The 23,316-nt window shown below is 36.0% G+C and overlaps 1 protein-coding gene across 1 annotated transcript in view; it reads right to left on the reverse strand.

Moving 5' to 3' along the window:
• The window catches only part of BNC2 (basonuclin zinc finger protein 2), a 422,101-nt gene that overhangs the window by 126,697 nt on the left and 272,088 nt on the right, over window positions 1–23,316 (reverse strand). Inside the window, exon 4 of the mRNA XM_063081214.1 lies at window positions 11,825–11,927. Within this exon, the coding sequence (XP_062937284.1) occupies window positions 11,825–11,927 (103 nt within the window). The remainder of the gene's footprint in view (window positions 1–11,824; window positions 11,928–23,316) is intronic.

Consider the following 23,316-nt stretch of genomic DNA (forward strand, 5'->3'; position numbering starts at 1 on the left):
CTCCGCATGAAATCTTTCATTAATTCCTCTCTCTATGATCTGTTTCCAAGTAGAAAATGTTAGATTGCTACTAGGTTTTTGTAGCCGAAAGCAGAACCACACAGCCGCTGCTTGCTGCCTGCAGTTTTTTTTCCTTTGCAAAACTTTGAACCCCATCCAGCTTTGACACACTGCCTCTTCAGTTAATAACTATCAAGTTTCCCCTTGTCTCCTGTCTACTTTTCTTTGAGGCAATTGCGCACTCAGCACCCCGAGATAATAACACACATCTATAAGATAAAAGCAATGGCATTAATGTAATTGTCTGCCTCTCTCTCTTTAGCCTAATCTTTTTTTTCCTTCAGTTTTGACTGCCTGTATGACACCTGTTTTTGTCTCCTCTGATCCTACGACAGGTTTTCCGCTGACAAGGTTTTTGCCTGACAGAGATTCTGCAGACAAGAACATAATAAAATATGAAGAACTGCTTGTCAGAGTTTCTGCCAATGCTCACATGAAATTAAAAAAAAAAAAAAAAAGACTTTTTTAAAGGGGCCCTGTGATGGTCGCTTTTGGCATGTCAGGAAAAAGACTGCCCTAGCCAAGTTCTCCAAGCCAAACAGGTGTTTTCTTTTATGTTAGAAGTTGATTTGTTTTTTAATTTTAACTGATAGTGGAAAACATGATCAGCCAAAAAAGGGGAGGGGGAAAATTCTTACCCTCAGATTGTTGCAGGCAAAGGAGTATGGAAGAACTACCAAATAAAAGTGGAAGGTATTCCACTCAAGACTTTATCTTCTGAATAAAACAAAAATGCCAACATCTGCTAATGATCAAAAAACTTAACTCCTCTAAAATTTAATTCCTGGTTAGTTAAGCCGCTAAAACCTCCCACCTACCCTTCATTTATTTTGTTTTGAGGAAAACAGCAAAGGCAAAAATAGAATGAAGATTGGTAAAAGAGAAATGCAGAAATGGAACTAGAGACAAGGTGTGTGCAGTCTGAGCTTACACTTTAAAAAGGGAAGGGGCTACGCCAGCCCCGTGGCTCACTCGGGAGAGTGCGGCGCTGGTAGTGCCGAGGACCCGGGTTCGGATCCTATATAAGGAGGGCCGGTGAGCTCACTGGCTGAGCCTGGTGCAGACCACACCCTGTGAAGAGTTGCGATCCCCTTACCGGTCATTAAAAAAAAAAAAAAAAAAAAAAAAAAAAAGGAAGGGGCTGCTGGAAAAGAAACTGGCAATTTTTTTTTTTTTTTTTTGTCGTTTTTTCGTGACCGGCACTCAGCCAGTGAGTGCACTGGTCAGTCCTATATAGGATCCGAACCCGCGGCGGGAGCGTTGCCGCGCTCCCAGCGCAGCACTCTACCAAGTGCGCCACGGCTCGGCCCAGAAACTGGCAATTTGGAATCAGAGACTTCCACATAAATTTAGAGCTTCCATAAACCTTTCTTTTTCCCATGTATCACATGGGAAATGCTGCATTAGCTATTGGCATACAAAGATGAAGTACTCTTCCTGAGCTTCCCAAGCTAGTGGATGAGTATTACACAGAAACTCCCCTTCTGGTCTCTCAGCAAAGTACACTGAGAACATACAGAAGGGAGCACATAATTGCTCTGGGGGTAGGCATGGGCTATGAAAATCACTCTTCCATGATGAACAGGGCACAGGAAAAACTGGACAGAACAAATTCAGCAAGTGTGAAAGTACAAAGGACTGGGAAAGAGTTTACAGTGATAAGTGAAGGGACAAGAGCCTGGATTTTGGTTTTTAGGATTCTCACACCAATTCTAACTACTCTGTCACTGAACCACTTTATCCTAAGCTTTAGTTCTCCAAATACATGAGTATTATCTTATACCTAGAGCCTATAACAGCTATGTCTAATAGAAATATAATTCAGGCCATATTTGTAATTTTATTTTTTCTAGTTTCGTTTTCAAAAGTAAAAAATAAAATAAGCAGTGGTACTAATTTTTAAAAATATTTTTATTTAACACAGTATATCAAAAATTTTATCAATTTATATAGCCAATATAAGAATAATTTTTAATGAGAATTTTACTTTTTTTTTTTTTTAAGATGGCACTTCCCAAATATGGTATATGTGTTATATTTACAGAACATCTCAATTTGGACTAGCCACATTTCAAGTGCTCAAAAGCCACAACAGCGGCTTCCTTACTGGACAGTCAAGTCTGAGTTGTCCTTACGTTCCTTGGCCAGTTGAATCTAAGGCCTAACAAGACTGCCCTTTCAATGAGATGGGTTTGCACTTACATTTATAGTGTCATGTGATCATACAGCAGGCTAGGAAGCCTAGGAGGTCAAAGTGGGGATCCCCCCCGGAGTACCAGGGAGCAGCTCAAAGGCAAGAGGAACTTTATTACTGGGCCCCTTAACTGTGCCCCCTAACAAATACTGCTCCAAGTCTATCCAGCTGTGACAATAATTTCTTAAATATTTTCTATACAATGTTTTGGTCATATGCTCACTGACTAAGAACAGATTAATTCAAGAAGTTTTTGAAGAGTTACAAACATCTACAAAGACAAAGGCAAAACTTGGAAATGAATGAGATACATAAACAACATTTTAAGGCTCCCAGAATATAAGTGAGAATGCTCTCTGAAATACCATATCATCCAGTGATTTCACACTTAGATAAAGTGCTATGGGGAGGTTAGAAGTCACTATAACACAACAGAGAAGGAAGAATGTTTGAGAGTATCAACATATTGCTGAGGCATATCTGATCCTTATGACCCAGCCGAATCTCCTAGTTTATTCTGAGTAAAAGGAGAAGAGTTGAGTGTGTTTCATTTATAACCCCTTCAATTTGTGTTCTGCTTAACCTGGTGAACTCCAGTTAATTAAGATGTTCCTGTAAACAATTAAGCTTCCTGTAGAATCGTTAGCAAGATATAAAAAGTTATGATGTAATAAAATGCAATAAAATGATAAAGTGGTGAGCCCATCAAAGCACTTAAAGTGGTGAGCCCATCAAAGCACTTCACATGCAAGAAGACAGGTGTGAAAATAGGTAAAAGTAGCCTTAACCCTGTCCAAAATTCACCTACTTCTGGTTTTTAAATTTTCAACAGGTAAGTATTTCTATGTTTTAACTGGTCTGCACTTCTCAAAATACAGGTTTTGGGGTAAAGTGTTCCTCACTGTTCAAATGACATTTTAGGGGAAATAGAAGGTATGGAACTGTACTGGATTTGCTGGGGAAAACAATTTCACCTAAGAAATGCTTGACACCACAGCCAAAGAAATTGGTGACACTAAGAAAACCTTCCCTGGAAGGAGAAAAAAATTCACACCATCACTTTCCACATCTGCACCTTAAGTGAGACTCTAGATATTTTCATTAGTATAAATATTTAACATTATTTTATTAACTTAATAATATCAGCAACCAAAATAGTTGTGCCCCAATATTTGGCTAACTCTACTCTTTTCATTTAATCCTCCCTCAAGTCAGCCTGTGATATTTAGGTACATTCCTATTATGATCTGAATTTACAGATAAAAGAACTGGGGCTTTGAAAAGGTATCACTAATGAGGAGCTGAGATGGGGTTTGACCACCGGCCTGGCCACACTCAACTTTAACCACTAAACTTTATCACTAATGAGGGGCAGAGATGGGATTTGACCACTGGCCTGGCCACACTCAACTTTAACTACTAAACTTTGCTAAAACATGTCTGTTGTGTTCTCCAGGTTGAAGCTTTACTTTTGTAAGAGTTTAGTAATAACAACTAATTAAGTGTACTGTGTACAAGGTTATCTGGATTATCTCAATCTTAGAAGAACCCTAAGCTAGGAGCTATCATTACTCACATTTCACAGATGAGAAAACAGAGAGATTACATAACTTGGCTAAATTTCTACTTACTGATAGCAGGTGGTAGAACCAGAATGTGAACCTAAACAGTCTCATTCAAGAGCTGCACTCTATTGACTCCCATTCATTTACCTGAAGTTTTTCATACCCTGGGGATAGAGCTCTGTGTGTTTTAATCTCAAGATCTTCCCAAGAAACTCCATACTAGTGGACCAACACTGATTACGCATTAGAGGCCAGGTCTTGCCAGACTCACTTTACGTTTCATCTGAATAAAAGAGAGCTAGAAAAAAATCTAGGGAGCTAACAGGCAGAGAGCCCAAGACTTTGAAGGGGAGGCACTGTTTGTGCTGTGTTTAAAGAAAATTTAAGAAGTTCAAAGCACTATCCCTAAGGTGGGCAGGCTGAGAAACAAATCAAAATGAGCAGCTCAGGGACACAATAAGAAAACAGTAAATGCCATTAATCAAGCACCAAACATTTGCATGTGTGAGGGTGTCCTCCCTTTAAAGCTTATCAGCAGTGATCAGGGAGTAAAGCAGAAAAGCAAAAGAGGACACCAAGCTCTCAGGTCAAACAACAACAACAAAAAGGCTCCTGTGCCAGGGCGGGAAAATGCTCTTGTTTTTACTTTCTAAAATAAAAATAAGTGGAGAAATGTTCAAGGACTTTCCTCATGGAGAGACCAGGACCCAGCTGCCTCACCATAGCTAGGAGATAGCTAAAAGCTAGTTTCCCTAACCATATGAGAAGCTTGCAGCTAGACACAAGAGGTTTCAATATCACAATCTGGAAGAACTAAGTCTACTAGAAAGACAAATTCTTTTAAGCAGATATTGCATTCGTTCCCACTTTTTCCAAACCAGTGCACCAAGGGAAGAAGGCTGTGGTGTTTCTATTCATGTGTTTCTGACCAAAGCCCTAAGAGCATCTTCCCAAAGGATCAAGTTCTCATTTTGTCACTGCTAAGCCTGCATTTACTGCCCTGTACTGAGAGGGGCTCAAATCAGTACCTGTATTACACTGTTCACCAAATCCTAAACTGCCCTCTGAAAAAATTTTCTCCTAAAGCAAAAGTCATTCCTGAGACAATCTCCAGGTCAGTAAACAAAAGGCCAGAGCTTTGCAGTAGGTTAGCTTCTGGGAACATTAATTATATTCCTTTGTCAGAGGAAACAGTTTTTTTCACCCTCCTCTCTTTCTCTTGATAAATTTACAAATTATCATATAGACACTGTTGCTGAGACATTCACAATGAGCATGATGTCACAGAAACATCATGCTTTATTGCTTATGACAGAGGACTTTTTATTTGGGGTGGGAAAGGGAAAAGACAGGGAAGGAAAGAGGATAGGATACTACTGTAATTATACTGGTTTTTGGACTCAAGTCAGGAAGAATGTTATAGAATGACCAGTTTGAACAAACTACTTCCACAAATATTTAGATAATTCATAAGCAGAACACACACTGGGACAAAAAATAAAGACATGTGACCTTTCATAAGATAAAGTTAAAAATTACTGGTTTTGATCTGCCCTGCTTGAATACTTGTAAAGTACCATGCCTCCAACAAATTTGAGAAATTTATAAACAGAATACTGAGATCTCATGATTCTAAATGTAGAACCGATATAATCAAAATGTTTTGATTAAAGGATGCTCATGACCAATAGCCTTGACTTAGGACTTAATTATGCAAACTGAGTCTAATTAGAATATTCTTTTAGGTATGGGCTTGCCAGATTTAGCAAATGAAAGTACAGGACACAGCTAAATTTGCATGGTAAATATTTATGCTAAAAGATCTTTCACTGTTTATCTGAGATTCAAATTTAATAGTATATCCTATATTTGCTATTTGAGTGAGGGCCTCTATAAATATTCCTGCTCTGATAAGACATATTGAGTAAAAGCTGAGAATTCAAATTCAATGTTGCTGAAAAAAAAAAAGAGAAAAATTACTTCCAACGAATTAACAAAAGAGAAAGGTTTGGAATTAATGGATTATATTAATATTGAGTCTTATAGTACATTAAACCATAAAGCTGGTTGGTATATGACACTAAATTAACTTTATGCTCTTTAACATTTCCTGTGGTGAAGATGGCACAAATCTTTATGTATGATATATATTTAATAAATATCTGATTGGTGATCCAAATGATGCCAGATAAGCCTGCTCATTTTACATTAAAAAATCTGAGAGTTTGGATAAAATATGGCAGGGAAGAAGCTAGCACGATGAGCAAATAATTAAGTAATAACGTAGGACCATCTTTTCCTCGAACGAACTGCAAGTAGTAAAAGAAAATCACATTTATAGAACATAATTTTACAAAGGTCTCAAGAATTCCAGTGCAACAAGCATTCCTCCAAGCAGACCTTGGCCAAAGGAAATAATGCTAGTGTTAACTCAGATCTCTTGGAAATAAATGAAAATTCTACCATTCCCGCAGCTTGTTGGAATGGCACATCCTTTTTGCTTAAAGTCAAAGTATTCAGCAAAGAAAATAATTTGCACTGCAAAAGCTGCTGTAGGGTTCATTAAGCTACTTAATACATATTTTATATATCAAACCATGTATTCTTGCCAAATGCTCACCTGACATACCTAAAAACAGTGGAATTATGTTGTTGTTGTTTTTTCAAAAAAGAGGTAGTTTTAACAAACAGGCTGCAGCAGAAGTGAAGATTACTGATCCAGTAAAGGGAAAAAAAATCTCAAATTACCTTTCCAAAATCTGCCCACCCCTATTATTTTTTTAATTTTTATTTTTTGCTGCAGAGTGTTATTGTTCCTTACACAATGACGTGTTGCTGGGACCTAATGTTCTCACATAACAGTAGAAAACCAAAATTTGTTGTCATCTCTTAAAGAATTAAGAATAGTGTACAAAAACGTTACATAAATTAAAAGGGTGAACAAATTTACAGGTATAAATGCAAACTATTTCCAACTAAAGGCGAGAAACCACCCATGAGGAAAACATCAGGTAGGAAAGGAACTTGGGTCCTAAGGCTCAGACTCGTCCAATTCTGTCAGATGAGCAAGACAGAAATGACATCTGATTCAGGAACTCTTGCCAGCCTCTACAGAAATCCTGGAATAGTCAGCTCTGACATGTTAATACCCTGCACAGATCAACACACTGATGGTCATGCAGACTCACCAAGCCACAGACTTCTCCATAAGCCATGTTCTCACTCAGCCACCAAGTGACTGAGTACTAAGGGTTTAAACCAAAGATATGTACAGGGTATCATATGTATACCAAAGGAACAGGTAACATGAATACAAGGTCAAAATCAGCAACAAGTTCTACAATCCAGTCCTGATATCAGATACCAGCTTCAAGGACAAATTTCTTTTCAGAAGCTTATTCCAGTTTCGTGAGGCGAGCATGACGCGTACATTTGCCAGAGCAAACAGGGAGAAGACTCTGCCCACCTCTTTTATCAAATACACAAAGCAAATACACACCATCATGGAAAAAATTTTTCAAATTGTTTTGGATTACCATTAAATCATTAAATATTTCCTAAAACCATTTAGAATTCTTTTTTTTTTTTTTTTAAGTTTTATTTCTTTGTTTTGGGTGATGGGGTGGGAGGTTGGCTGGCCTACCTGGGTATTGAACTGTGGACCTTGGTATTATCAGCATATTTACATTCATTTTAATGGTTTAGAAATAAAGTCATCATCTAGACTATGGACACTAAAATTAATTTGCAAATAGTATCAAACATGGTTTAGTACAGCAGTTCTCAACCTTTACATCATGCCTCTAGTTTTTCACAAAGGCAATAAGCTCCTATAAGTAACACTATTCAGTATAAGCAGAGCTTCTTCAAGGGAAAATGATGAGTAGGACTCACCCCATCTTCACCTAGCACTGAGTATATACTGGTAATATCAGCTTTTTTTTTTTCTTTTTTTTTTGACGGGTAAGGGGATCGCAACCCTCGGCATGGTGTTGTCCGCACCATGCTCAGCCAGTGAGCACACTGGCCATCCCTATATAGGATCCGAACCCACGGCTTCGCCACTACCAGCACCACACTCTCCCAAGTGAGCCACAGGGCTGACCCAATACCAGCTAATTTTTAAGGCTATGTAAAGTCTTCGGCAAAAGCCTCAATTCTATAAATGGTCCGATTACTACTCTAGTTTGAGCAGAAAGGGTCAACACACAACAAACTGAATTTCTAAATCCAAAAACATTTACATATCAGAAAAGAAGCCAATTATTGCCTGATATCTTATTTTGGCACTTTTGAGCCAAAAAGAATTGAACATGTAGGAAGTCTACCCCCCGCCCCCCGCCCCTCAAGACTCCCTCAGATCGTTTTAGGTAAATCAAAGAAAAGCCCAGAGAAGACAATACAAACTGGAGGGGAAAATACACTAGTTAAGTGAACTAAGTGGCAGTATGCTGAAGTCCTTTATCCAAGGACTTTGAACAGAAAGAAGCATGACAGAATTAGAAATTCTGAGACTACCAACTAAATTATTATAGACTAGATATGGACATCTTATGCCAAAAAAAAAAGATGTTTTAAATAAAGTTAAATTCAATAAGCCCTGCTTTCTATCAAAGTGAAAGAGCTGAGATTCATTAATGGGGGAGGAAGGGAGAATTCTTTATTAATTCAGTGGGAAATGCCTCCCAGTATTCAAGGAACTGTTTTAGGTGTTTTGCTCCCCCAACTCAATAGCACTAAAGATTTCAAGGAAGTAATTTGTGCATAGTAACATGGCCCACTAAGTAATTTCAAAATGCAGGTGCTGTAGTATAATGAATTAATCACTCTCTTTAAAGTTTTTAAAACATCTTTCTCAAGATTTTTGTAAAGCAGCTAATGTCAATAATTCAAGCAGGTTTGAGAAGCAATCTGAAAGGCAATGAAGTAAATGTGTGTGCACACATACAGACACACACACACATATACATATATATGTGTGTGCCTACATATGGTACGTAATGATGCATAAAATCCAACATCTTAAAAATAAATTGAAGATGCTAACAAAAGAGATATAATATAGGAAGACATTCAAAAGAAGCCAACGAATTTCTAAAAATGCTCCCTTTTAAAGAGAGTAACTGATTTTGGCATTTGGTTATTTTCTAGCAGCAGATATTTTTTTAAAAAAATTTAACAGCACAGTAACAGGTAGAGTGTGTTCAGTGCTAACAGGAAAAAATTCTATAAAATGTATCCCAGTAGTCTTATTGCTGTTCTATGCACTTTCAGAGAAAAATCACACACTAGGAAAACCAAGTCACTTCCTCCTTACCCCACACAGTACAGCACACTGCACTGTGTAAGGCAGCCAAAAAGACTGCTATGTTTCACCTCTGAGCAGAAATAACTGGAGACACGATTTCGGGGTTTCTGTACAGGGGGAGGGAATGAAGCAATTAGTTGAAATGCTGGGAGCAAAAGGAGTGGGTGCTCTCATCTCACTGCCAACTCAAAGGCCGGAAGCCAACCCCTCAGTGTCCTATCCGCCCTAACGAATAGGGGAAGCGTGAGATTTGCATACCTGCATGTACGTATTTTGAGTTGTGTACAGATACGTTGCTGTTGTGAGGGAGAAGAGAGGGTTAAGATAATAACTGAGGGAAAGAATTAAAATTTATTTTATTTAGATGTAAGCAGCCCTAAAATTAATATCCCAGAAAAACAGAATTTCTAATGGCACAGTAGGAAAAGCACAGAAGTTGGGTGAAAAATTACATCCTTCAGAAAATCTTCAGAACAGTCATTGGGTGGGAATAATTTACGTTGTTCTGGGAGGAAAAAAATATTGCTTTTTTTTTTTTCATTACACTACTAATTTAATAAGCACATGGAGTTGAACAGATAAAACAAACTCTGGAGATACAGCAAACTTTTATAGTCTCAAGGCCACCATAGTAGACTGATGATGGTAACAAATGATGGCTTTCAAAAAAACGAGAGTGCATAATGAAAAGCTTGACGAATAATGAAAAGTTTAATAATTGATCCCCTTTACTGCTCATCTATTGTCCAGTCTGTTGTTCTTAACATGTATTATTTATTAAAGGTTCCACATATTTTATCTTTGATTTTCACAGTAAAACTGCAAAATAAGTATTATTATTTTTTCACTAATAAGAAAACTGAGGTCCAGAGATGATGAGTAACATGTCATTGAAGCACCAAAGCCAGGATGTGACCTCAGAACAGTCTACACCCACATCACCTCATGACCTTATGATTCTTGATGGGTTTCTGACATAAGCTCTGTACATACTACCTAGCAAAACCAACAGTTTTTCAGGGAAAGAAAGATGTTTGGGAAGTGTTATAGGCTCAATTACATTCCCCCAAAATTCATATGTTGAAGCCATAATCCCTACCACTTTAGAATGTAATTATATTTGGAGATAGGGCTTTTGCAGAGGTGATTAAGTTAAAATGAGACCCATAGGGTGGACCCTAATCCAGTAGGACTTGTGTCCCAATACAAAGAGAAAATTTGGATGCACAGGAGACACCAGGGCCATGTGCCCACAAAAGAAAAGACCACGCGAGGGTGGCTATTGCAAACCAGAAAGAGAGGCCTCAGAATGAAACCAACCCGTCTGATACCCTGATCTTGAAATTTTAGCCTCCAGAACTGTGAGAAAATTAATCTCTGTTGTTTAAGCCACCCAGTATGTGCTATTTTGTTATGGCAGTACTAGCATGCTGGTACAGGAAGAGAGATGAAAACATCAAATTAGTAACATACATAGATGGCAAAAGTAACAGCAGCTCATCTGTTCAAGACTGGACTGAGAGTTGTTACAGATTTTGGCCTTGTTGTTAATGAAGCAGGTTAGAGTTCCATCCCTGGTGACACTGAAGGATTATGGGATTGTGGCTATATTTTCCCAGCACATTCCTTCCAATGTATTCTTCTCATACTACTGCCTCTCTCTCTCTCACAGAAATATGGCTGAAACATCCCTGCAACTCCAACACACACACTCTAACAAGCAAGATACATGATAAATTAAAAGGATTTCAAGGCACAGCCCAGTGTTGTTACCTCAAATCTTGCTAGAATAACATGACATTTATAAAAATACAACCCACTGGATGTTTGGCACTGCTTGGGAATGGAGAATATGTCCACTTAAGAGCCAATACCTCAGGCTGTCAAAAAATCTCAAGCCAGGATTTCTTTTATAAACATTACCTCTTTTTAAATTCTACAGTCTAGGAGGTGAACAAAATGTCTGCTTATCTCCAAGTCTCCTTTTGCCTAAACACAATAAATGTAAGCCATATGCAAGAATATGTTAAATTCACAGTCAAGGCACATTGATGGAACAGCTCTGCGCACCTGGCAAAAAGCCTCAACACTTACATCCTTCACTCTGGGTCACGCCCACCCTGAACACACACCTACACAGAGCTCACACTCTACCAACTTCTACCACCTCCAAATCTCAATGCACACTGAAAGGGGGTATTTACAGATTATTTTTTCAGATACCAGTTAAATAGTGTTGCTGTTCACTCTCTCACCCACCTTAGACCATACAAAATTTAACATCTGGAAGGATAAACTCAGCCCCTAACACATATGACAAGGGTGAGCAGTCATCAAGGAGTTCTCAGGCAATGAGGATTTGCCAGCTTCCTTCTGAGGTCCAGGCCCTGAAAGACCAACTGTGGCATGTTTGAGTTTCCATCAGGCCTGGTGCTTGCTGGCTGCTGCTATGCTCACTATGAACCCCACAGCCCAACTGTCCTATAAACATCTTGCCCCGGTGCTGAGAGCTGCTTGCCCAGCCTTACGTCTTGCAGCTGAGAATATGCTGTTAAGAGAGCCGCAGACTGAATGTTAACGAACATTGGAGCACAGCTGACCTCTCTCTTCTCCAGGCCAGTGACTGCTCTAAAAAAAACACACACACATTCACATGAACATAATAAGAATGGAAAGAAAAGCCCAGGTTTTCCTCACCATGTGCCACCCAGCCATGTTTACAATGATCGCAAGTCCTCAGGTTAATCTTCCCCGGCTGAAAACATTCACACGTGCAGTTTACCAGTGTGCAACGGATGGCCTGAAAAATAAAGGAGGAAAAAAAGATCAGCATTTGTTCAAAAGTACTAAATTTTTTCACCATTTTAATAATGCCCACTTTCATTTTTAAAGGCTTTATGTTGGTAGCAATCTAGAAAATTTTAAAAATAAATTTTGGTATCATCAAAATCTCTAAAACAAAAGTTAAGAAAACAAAATTCATTCATTAATATAATGTTTTATATGTCATTCATACTAACCTTTAAATTAGAAACTTATACCAAGCAGAATAAGAATAAAGGATTACTTATTCTACACAATGCTGGATCTGTAACAACAAAGATACCGAAGAGAAAAAAAATCCTGCTGCTAATACATATTTCCATTTATCTACCTGGCAATAATGCAAAAAACCCCCACAATCTAATAAAACAATGTTCCAGTGAAATGTCTGTGAAAATAAAATGTGGCAAACAAATATTATTATTAGAATATTACTTTTCTTCTGATAAATCTCATGTAAATGCTTTGCTAATCTTTCAGATATATTTTGAAAGACAAAATATATGTCTGGTGTCCCAATAAGACCTAGCATATTTCTGTTATTATTTATCACTTTCCTATTCTTCGGGGGCTTTTTCTTAGATTTTTTTCATTCTATTTTCATTCCTATTTAGAAAAATACAAAACAATCCTTTTATGTTAATGGTGATATCAGAAAATAAGCTTAAACTTTGTTTTTATGTCAGATGTGGAACAGGAAAGCCATTTATGTGAACATTTTATATCTGGAGCAGTAAAACTGTACCCCAGAAAACTGAAAAACTCACTCAAAAATCTTTCATTTCCTTAAAAGTACTTTAAAAAATCTTCTTACCAGTTTATATTATAAAGTGAATTCATAGAAAAGTAGCATAAATGGAGTATAACTTTTTATGAATAAAAACCTATTTTTAAGAATTGTGCTAAAGGTGACCTATGCTCCTAGACTACAGTTAATAAATTTATCTCATACATTTAGTTCTAATTTGCATAGAATTCTGAAGACAGAATAGATTTAGTCTGATCATTCACAGATTAACCATCTACTGTAACTATCTGAACTGCCAGGAAAAGATCTCTCTGCAGATTTAGATGCAATCAATGCTTACTGATTTGGGGGTGGAGGGGTGGGCATGGAGATACCTGAAACTGCAGTTCTGTGCCTGAAAGCCACAATCAACTTACACAGCTCCAAATGCTCATATTTCTGGAACCATTTATATTTTTATATAAATGGTCTCATTTATGACAGGTAATATTTTAGATATTGATAACATGGTTGGGATAAATTCCATTTACAGAGAGTAAGGCTGAACGGTGTTTTACTGTGTTCCCTATGCTTTGGATCAGGCAAGTTTAAAATACTTCTTTCATTAACTAACATTAAATCTAAGGATCCTTATTCGGTTTTGGATGTTGGAATCCTTACTGCAGATTCCTTTCGTACCTCACCCGCATCCCTAATTTAAGGTGTTTACCTCTAGGGAAATATCCAATTGTATAATCTGCCTGGTATTTCAGGGTCTCTCTGCTAGTGTCAATAGCCCAACTGCACATTAGTGAGGTTGTAAAACTTTGCTGTTTTACATTAGTGATTAAAGGAAATTTGTAGATTATAAGGGGAAATATTTCTCCCAAAAGTTCTTATTTCAGTTTCAATGTTTTTTTGACTGAGCAATATATCAAAATATCCCAGGTTAGAATAGTTTGTTTAACTAACATGTTTATTAGTTAATGAACTCACAGCTTGATTATACTATGACCAAAATAAAAAGAGTTTAGAGGACAATGTTTCCTCTGAAAACAAGGCAGTTTACAAACTATCCAACTGTAAATTCAGATATGAGAACTATGCTGACATTAAAACATTTATATAATTTGAAGTGCAATAATAAAAGCTTTCATGAAGGCTTAAAAAATATATCCTCTGCTTTACCAAAATCAAGGGAAAAACAATAAAAGAGATAATCTTTCAAGGACAGTTAAATATAAACTTGAGCATAAAAACAAATACTTTAAATCATTAATTTGATAACATTTAATTACTTCACAACAATATCCTAATATCGTGTTTAAAGCACACTTTCATCAGCTTTAATTATAGCTACATTCAAGACTAGAACAAATTAAGAAATTATGGATTTGCTTAATTTTTGTATATTTATGTTTTCACTGGTTGAATCATTCATTCACTTACTCAACTAGCTTATGATTCAAATATTTTCTCTTCCTAAATAACTTCACACAGCTGGCACATTTGAGAATTAAACTTTTCAGATCATCATCCCTTTTTGTAAATTCTACTCCTTTTTGTACCTAAACAAACTTTAGAACACCTCAACTCCTTTTGTGTATAAACACTTAAGCACTGGAATATCCATTTCGTATTTCTATAAATTCCAGAATGTCTATTTGTTTTAATTTCAGGTTTATATAGACTACAATTGTTCCTTAAGGGAATTACATATATTTAAACAATGTGGTCTAAATAAATATTTTGGGTAAGAGACTATTGTGGCTTCAAAGGAAGTTTTATTCTAAATAACATTTTTGAAACAGCATAAAACTTTGACATACTATTTATTCACAACAAAAGAGAACCAATGTGATCACTTGCCAACTCACCCACACTTAAAAAAACATAAATTATTATAAAACTATCAAAGCCAGTTAAGCCTCAAAAATGTACATGCGTTACAATGCAACAATTGGAAAGGGCAGAAACGGATGAGCTTTCATTCTTGTGAGCCCATTCGCTTCTTCCTTCATTCAGCTAATGTCTGAATGCCTCTGACTCTTTTCTGGGCAATCTGAACAAAACAGGGCTGTATGTATTGCATCATCTGAACTACACGCTTTGAAAATCCAGAGATGAGGAAAAGAGCAGACATTCAGTCAGACTGTTCCCACCTATACATGCAGGGATTAGCATTCGGGCCTGGCTAACGCAGACCTCCAGGACCTCTCCAAGACCCTGCCTTGTCCAGGGTGCCTTGTAACTTTTTCCTCAATTCTTACACAACCAGCATTCCCCCAGCTACCCAAGAACAACAACAATAACAAATTTCTTAAGCCTGCAACTTATTAAAAGTAATTATTTCTTTCTGCTTACCTTTACCATGGATTTCTTGAAAGAGAAACCCATGTACCCAGCAACCAATGCTCCCACTTCTTTACCTCCACCTACATTTTAATTCTGCAATCTGGACTGCGCCCCACACATTCCTGAAACTGCCCTCTCTGAGAGGCAATGTCCTCATCACATCTGGTCACCTTCTCTAGTCTCCTTGTCCTCCCAGACTTTGATGCAGCCTGCAGTAGTAACTCTCCCTCATTCTTAGGCTGTAGAGACTGACTATTCTAGTTTTCCTGGCAGCAACTTCTCACTCTCTACTATAAATAAATACAGGTGTTTCCCACGGCCAGGCTCTTCATTCTTTAATTTGGCAATTTCATCCACTCCTACAGCTTCAAATATCATCACTATGCAAAAACCATCACTTTGGAGCCAGGCACTGCTTTAAGTGGCAGGAAATGGATGGCAATGTCCCTGTGCTCGAGAACTTGACAGTTTGGGTTTGTGAGCAATGAGTTTAGAGGACGAGACCCTAAGAACAAGAAGGAAGCCCTTAAACAGGTTTGAGAACGGCCATTTCTCCCTCTTTATTCCTCTGTCTTTTCCTCTATCAAATGCCAGGATTTTTTGTATTTGTTTACAATAGTAATCAATTACCTGCTATTATTAATAATAGCTAGTTTTATTGAATATTCGCCATCTTACAGATATTTTGCCAGTTAGTTTACACACATTAACCCTTTTAATCCTTGGAAAATACCATGAAGTTTTTACTATTATTACCTTTATTTCACAAATAAGGAAACTTAGGTAAAAATAATTCACTACCTTGCCTGAAGTCACTCAATTAATGAAGTCACAGATTCAGAAATCAGAGCCTGGTTTGTGTGAGCTCTCTACCCCACTGACTGGGAATCTTGAGTTATAATCCCATTCCCAGCTAGGCACTCATGAGGCAAGTTTCTTTCAAAAATGATTTATCTTTGCCTTTCCTGTCTTCCACTCTCACTATTAGTCCCATAATTTGAGTCTTTTTTTCTAGACTATTCAAACTGGCTAATTAATCTACCAATTCCTTTTTTCTCCCCATGTCAACGAACATTCTCTCTTCTTGACGTCTCATACACTTAATCTTTTTGTATGGTATTTGTTTTATTGAGATTTTCACCCTCCTCTCAGATTCTTCCTACTAGAGTAAAAATAGTGGATATCAATCCTTGCTGGCTAGACAGCACACCCCTCTCACTGGGCCTTCTCGTTGCCAATTTTTTCAAGGTAAGGCTCAGCTCCAACCACCTTCCAACCCCCACTGTGCAGTGTTAACTCCTGAATATCCTTCAGATTTCAATTTATGTTATCACTCATTACCTGGGGCAGGTGCTCTGTCTCCCATTCAAGGCAAGTTCCCTATTAGTCTCCTGTATCACACTGGATCTGCACAGCACTCATCACAGGTTATGAATATGATAGTCATCTGTATGATTATTTGATTTGGGTCTTCCCCTCTAGAACCTAAGCTCTATGAGGGTAGACAACATGTCTGTCAGGCTTACATGTACACTGGCAAACAATAGATGTTCAAAATGAACTTAAAGAAATATATGATTCTCTGAGCCCCTTTACTCATCTGTAAAATGATGGTAACAATGACATTACATCAGTGTCAGAAGACTTAAATAATGAATATAAAGCACATGGTATCCTGCCTGACAGCAGTAAAAAGCTTGATAAATTATAACCATTTCTGGCCTCGAGAAACTTTGTACATATTATATTTGAATGATTCTTTTTTCTCTTATGATTCTTCTCAATGTGTTAAGTTTTACTCTAATACCTTATAAAACGCTTAACACCTAATTCGTCTTAATGAATAAATCAACACTTTGATACACAGACGATACCATATTATTCATACTATAATCCTCTAAAGTGAGCATGAGGATTATTATTTGTTTTAATATTAGAGTTCAGAAATGTTTATGTGTTACACAGCTCTTAAATGATATAGTGGAGAAGGAGACAAATATCTCAATTTCCACTCAGTTTATTTCCATTATCTATAGAAAAATGTAGAAAACATACTATTAAAATAAGTAAATTCTAAATATTCACATTCAAACATACATCTAAAATACATAAAGCTAGCTAATTTAGTAAAAAAAAAATCAAGTTTCAGTCAATAACACTTTCATATTTAAATATTAAATAAAAATGCATTGGAAAGTATTTTGGATGAGTTTCAAAGCTCTACTCAAATAATAAATTCTGTTATCACTAAAACTGAACTCTCTTTAAGCTTTATATACTCATAGCTGGCTTGAACTCTACAAGTATATGTCAATTGAACATCAATCTTCTCATAAAATGACATTTCTCGGGAAAGCACAGATTGTTGCTTCAGTTATTATGTAGAGTACCTATCAAAAGAACGATACACAGGCTAATTAATAAATCTCCTATTAGCCATTCATTGTTTGGGAACACTTACCCAAGTTATCCAACACAAAATAATAAAAGGCAAAATAAGGCTAAAGGGCAAATAGAAACATAAAACACATTCTGAAGGAACAATCACAGTAACAGATTTTTTAAAAACTACAAATAAAACTCATTTTAGTTCTGGGTTTTGTCCTTCCACACACACAAAAACCTATTCTCAGGGAGCTCCCTTCAAGAATTCATTAACTCTGGCCAATCTCCCATATATAACTAAAAATCTTTCTTAAATCTACTTTCTCCTTGTTCATTTCTGGGGAGGATGGCAAAATATATAACTTGGATTATGAAATTTTACTTGAAGCATTTAAAAATGTTTAATAGTTAAGTACATGACCTACATCAAAATTAAATTATAGAAAAAGCTAAACATTAATATAGCATCCATTCTGTCCCACCAATTTCTGCTATAAATGTAGGTGGTACAATCTAGGTGTTTAAATTAATTGGCTGTAATGATTACCAGTGACGAGGTTCACCTTTTTTATTTTTAACAAGAACAAATTCCTTATTAAATTGAATCTTCTATTTTGAAAGTCACATATACATATCATAAATATGTAAAGCTGGCAAAATCTCTATGAGGATACAAAATAGTCCATGTTCTAATTAACTCTTACTAATTCATCACTGCATATATTATTCACCTCTGAACATACACACATATCCCAGAAGGAAAGTATGCACAGTAGCAAAGGTCAAATGTATCTTCTTAATGGGCAGAAAAAAGTATTCTTCAAAGATTTGTATTATAGGGGGAAAAAACTGGAATAGAAAATTATCTGTAATGAATCTGGAAGCAAATTATTCAAGGATTGCCACTGTAATTATTATAAAGTAACAGCTACCAAACATTGTGTATGAAGAGAGTAATCTTGTTTATTACCAAAAAGACGGAACAAGCACATTTATATATGAGATCCTAAGAAAGTACTTCAAACATAGCCACAAAGACTCTAAAGAACTCACATGACAGTAATGGTGATTAAGTCAGCAAGTGTCTCCCTGTATAATTTTCAGGACACTTTTTTCCCTTCTGTTTTTATATGGCTGATATGCAAAACTAATTGAAAAGAAGTTTTAGTTAAGACTTGAAAAATCTTTATGATATTGCCTTCATAAAAGAAATCAGTTTCCTAAATTTGGCTAAGTCACAATGTAGCTTGAGCAAAGAAATTCTGCATTTTTTTTTTTTGCAAGGGAGATAACTACTGAGCTTACTTATGACCAACATGAGCTATACCACTGCATAGGAAATTTACTTTTACTTGGTTACAAGACTCATTCATAATAAAAGTAAAGGAACAGCCACCTGTTTACTGTAGGATTTTGTAATCAGGTATCAAAACCAGACAAGAAGATATGAGTTGGACAGACATAAAACATGGACCAAAAGATACATGGTTTTAAAGATCCTACAAGCTTTATGAAGAACTTAAAATGTCTACCTAACTCCGACCATAAGTCTATTAATATAATCTACAGTTTTAGTAAGGTGGGTATGTTTTCCGTATTTATACAAAGAAACACACAAATCCGAATTTAAATGGGCAATGCACACAGGGTTCAAAAGAAGTGATTATCAGTGACCATAAAGCTTAATTTAAAAGTTAAGGGCCCAAAGAGTGTTAAATGATAATGTAAACACCTCTATCCATAATGTAATTATAATAACAGCAAATAAGAAACAATGAAGTTATTCTGTCTGTTTAAAAAAAACCCATTCAAAAATTCATATAATGGAAAAGTATGGCAATAGTATACAGTTTGTTCGGTAGTTAGATAACTAGAAAATAAAAACCTTAACCTTTCAAAAAAAGTTTCCTTACATTCTAAATGTTTTTAGTCATATGAAAAAATAGCAAGCCGATAAAAGTAATCGTTTTGCTGTATGTATATGCTCTAAAATTTTTTGATATCTTCTCAACAGAAAGCACATTAGATCTTGTGACTGAGTCAGAAGACTTGAAAACACGTGGGTTTGCCCTCACTCACTACAAAGGCCAGATGCCACTGGTTTGAACAGTGGACAACATGGTAAAGACAAAAAGCAGGGCAATTCAAAGATGGTTGAAACTTCAACAAAACAATAAGGAAAAAAATTACAAAGCAAGGAAATACATCATCTTCACAATAAACACACCCAAAATAACTGAAAGAGATTCACTGAAAAAGATGACCTTTGAACACCATTTACTGTTACAAATCAGGAAATTTAAAACCTCATTGTTTAGTTTCTCCCAAAAGATACTATCCCTCCATCAACTGACAAATGGATAAACAAAATGTGGTATGTTTATATAAGGGAATATTATTTGGCCATAAAAAGTAATGAACTACTGATATACACTACAAAATGAATGAGCCTTGAAAACATTATGCTGAGTTGAAGAAGCCAGTCACAAAAGACCACATGTTATATGATTCCATTCATATGAAATGTCCAGAACAGGGAAATCTGTAAAGAAACAAAGTAGATCAGTGGTTGCCTAGGGCTTGGGGTAAGGGTGGCAGTGGGGATGATAGCTAAAAGGTATAGAGTTTCTGTTTGAGGTGATGAAAATGTCCCCAAAATGACTGTGGTGGTGGCTGCAGGTAACTGTGAATATACTAAAATACATTGAATTGTATACCTTAAATAGGTGGAAAGCATGGGATGTGAAATATATCTCAATAAAGCTGTTGAAAAAGGGGAAGGTTGAGAAGGAATTCCATTGCACCACCTACTTTCTTTCAGTGGTGTTAAACCATTTAATTCCACAAGATATCATTCCCCAGGAGACAAGATGTGGCATTATCTTTCACCCAGTCAGTCTTCAATATACAAATGCTAAATGAATGAATAAATGAAGGGTGAATAAACAAAAGAATTTCACTAGTGCCTAAATTTGAGAATCCCTTTTACTTTGAAAGTATTAATGCCTAATAGATCTACTTAAAAACTGACAAATCCACTATTTTTCTATCAGGAAAATCTAGGACATCCTTCAAAAATTTGGGCCTAATAAAACAAGAACAAAAACTCTGTTATAATACTCAACAATACTAATCTTAAGGTACTAATAAACTCTAAGAAAAATTGCTAAAAACTGACAGTGGTGAATTCTGTCCTATATATGACCAAAAACATTCCTCAATTTACCGTGATGAAAAATTACTTCAGCAAAACTTAAGAAACAAATTTTGTTTACAAGAAGGGGCAAAGAGGTAAAATCATAAAATTCTGGGTATATGTTTAAATATGAGTATGAATGTTTCTATGACTGTATGAATATATAAATACAAACAGAGAGATGGCAACACACATAAAGCACATAAATTTTCCCAGACATAGATCCAATGAGCATCTGTAGTCATTACCTTACGATCACAACCTACTATCAATCGACATAAGAAAATCCCAATTTAAATAATTTAGAAGTTCAGAGTAAAAATCAACAGCAGGGTATAGCCAATTATATAAGGAAAATACCCATGCTTCTATGTCATCAAAGCATATGCAAGCTTTGGAGAGCATGTGTTATTTATTTATTTATTTTCTTCAGTTACATTAGGCCTATGGTAGTACAACCTATTTTGTTAGGAAATTAGCGATATTACAAAAACAAACAAGAAGTAAAAAGGCATTTCAATTTTGGCAAAAACATTTTATTTTCTTATTTAACACTTTACACTGAAGATATTCCATTTATTACCTGTGTATTTACAAATTTTACAGACTATTTAGGCAGCTGTGATAACATAACTAGAAAGGAAATACTCTTTCCATGAACATACCAATCACCTAATTGAAGATAAGAGGTTAGGACACATAAACAAAAAAACACATTTTAACTAAACTCAGTCTACATTTACCAGAACACATAACTTTATATAAGGAGGCAAAGCGTCTCTGATATCATATGAATGCTTAGTAATAATCTAGTTTCACCTTAATGTTCAATCAGTAATTCTGTATTCCGTTGATATACATTTTATTCATTGTCACTAATGCAATTTGAAAGGTGGTAATGTGATTACATTTCTCTGTGGCATTCATAAAAACAATTACTAATATAATATGATAGGGAAGACATTAATAAAGAAAGGATTTTTAATGAGATGCAAGAAGACTTATAAACCTTTAAGCACTTTACAAAGAAACTAGTCCTTATTAAGCAAGAAGCAAGACATGATAAAACCTAAGTTCTGATATTTCAAAAGCATCTCCAATCCTGGGAAGAACACTTGGTTTGCATGATGATCCCATACTATGGTGATCAAGCAGAAAGGAGTAACCCAAGACTTGTCCCAACTTGTGCCAAATGCAACACATCATCCTAAGTCAATGACACCTTTCCTTCCCAGATGGCATGGGAGGGACTCCTTTAAGAAGGGAATTCTTCTAAATCTTTATCCTCTTTAATATAAAAAGAGCTGGTTACATTATCTAAAATGCCAGAGCACTGTAATCAATCCATTTACCAAGCAAGAGTATAAGGTAGATGACCTTTTAACTAAATTTACTCCTCTAGGTTTGTGAAAAAATTTACCCAGTGAAGCAACAAGGAACAAAAGTTTTTGCATTTTAGAATTCATCATTTTGAATAACAACTGATTACTCAGGCCAATTGAGGCAGCCTCTGTGAGACTAATATTATTCCATGTTTTTACAATGCCATGAAGCTCACATAATATTTCAAACACATTCTCTTTTAATTATCAAAATCCCTGAAATTAGAGATTTTTCAGACAGCAGAAAATGAGGCTCTGAGATGCCTGTAAATGGCCACAGCTAGTAATCAAGGGCGTTTTGCACTCTGCCTGAGTATGAGAGGAAAGGAGAGGAATAATCCCTCTTGCTACCCTCCTCCTCAATGAGATTTCCTCACATATTTTTTTTCAGTTCCAATAGGAGTGGAAAAAATATGACTGAACAGGAGATGTGAATGAAACTACACACAGAGGGAGAAGGACAGGTAAAGGTTTAAGTAACTTGAAAAAGTGGGGGAAACTGCTAAGTAAGCAGTTAACAACTTACACTAGGATTTTCTACAAAGTGGTACATTTTAAATAAAGTGACTAAGAACAATATTTTATGGAGCCTTTAAATGGTTATATTAAGAAATGCCAAAATCTGAAAGAAGACAAGGTACTCCCAAGAACACTTGGTTTATTATACATAGCATCCTACTAAATACTGTCTTGGAATTACCCATTAGTAATATATCTCAACAAACATTTAATGCCTTCCATTGTACATATAACTGTGCATCATAATTGTCCCTGATTATAAAAGAATATGTTTCTTTGCCTAAAACCAGGTATCACTGCAGGAACCATACCTATTACAAATAATAATAATGATATGATGAACAGTCTACGTTCCCCCTTATACATTATTTATGTTAGGTCATAAATTCCCCCGGGGTCTGTGCTGAGACCTGGACTAGCTTCATTAGAGCTTCATATAAATCAATGAGGGTACATCTTGATTTTACCAGTGGCTAGAGTCTGGAATTTTTCAAGTGAAACCAGTCACGGAATAACATTTTTAAGAAACATAAACACAGTGTTATCATTTCTTCTAAAAGGTGGTTTCTTAAATTCAAAGGGCTAAATTCACATACTCAGAGAAGTCCCACAGATTTCTATGAAATCCATAAGCATCTGAGGGTAAAATGTGCCCTAGAGTGTTGAAAATACATTATCCTCTTTTCTCTTTTAAAGACTAGTTGGTTTAAAAGACAGAGAGACATATACTTACAGAGAAAGACAGCAAGGAACAGACCATCTAGTTGCTAATAAATGCTTCAACATCACTGTGCAAATTGAG

This window comes from Cynocephalus volans, chromosome 16 (assembly GCF_027409185.1).
Source record: "Cynocephalus volans isolate mCynVol1 chromosome 16, mCynVol1.pri, whole genome shotgun sequence".
NCBI lineage: Eukaryota > Metazoa > Chordata > Mammalia > Dermoptera > Cynocephalidae > Cynocephalus > Cynocephalus volans.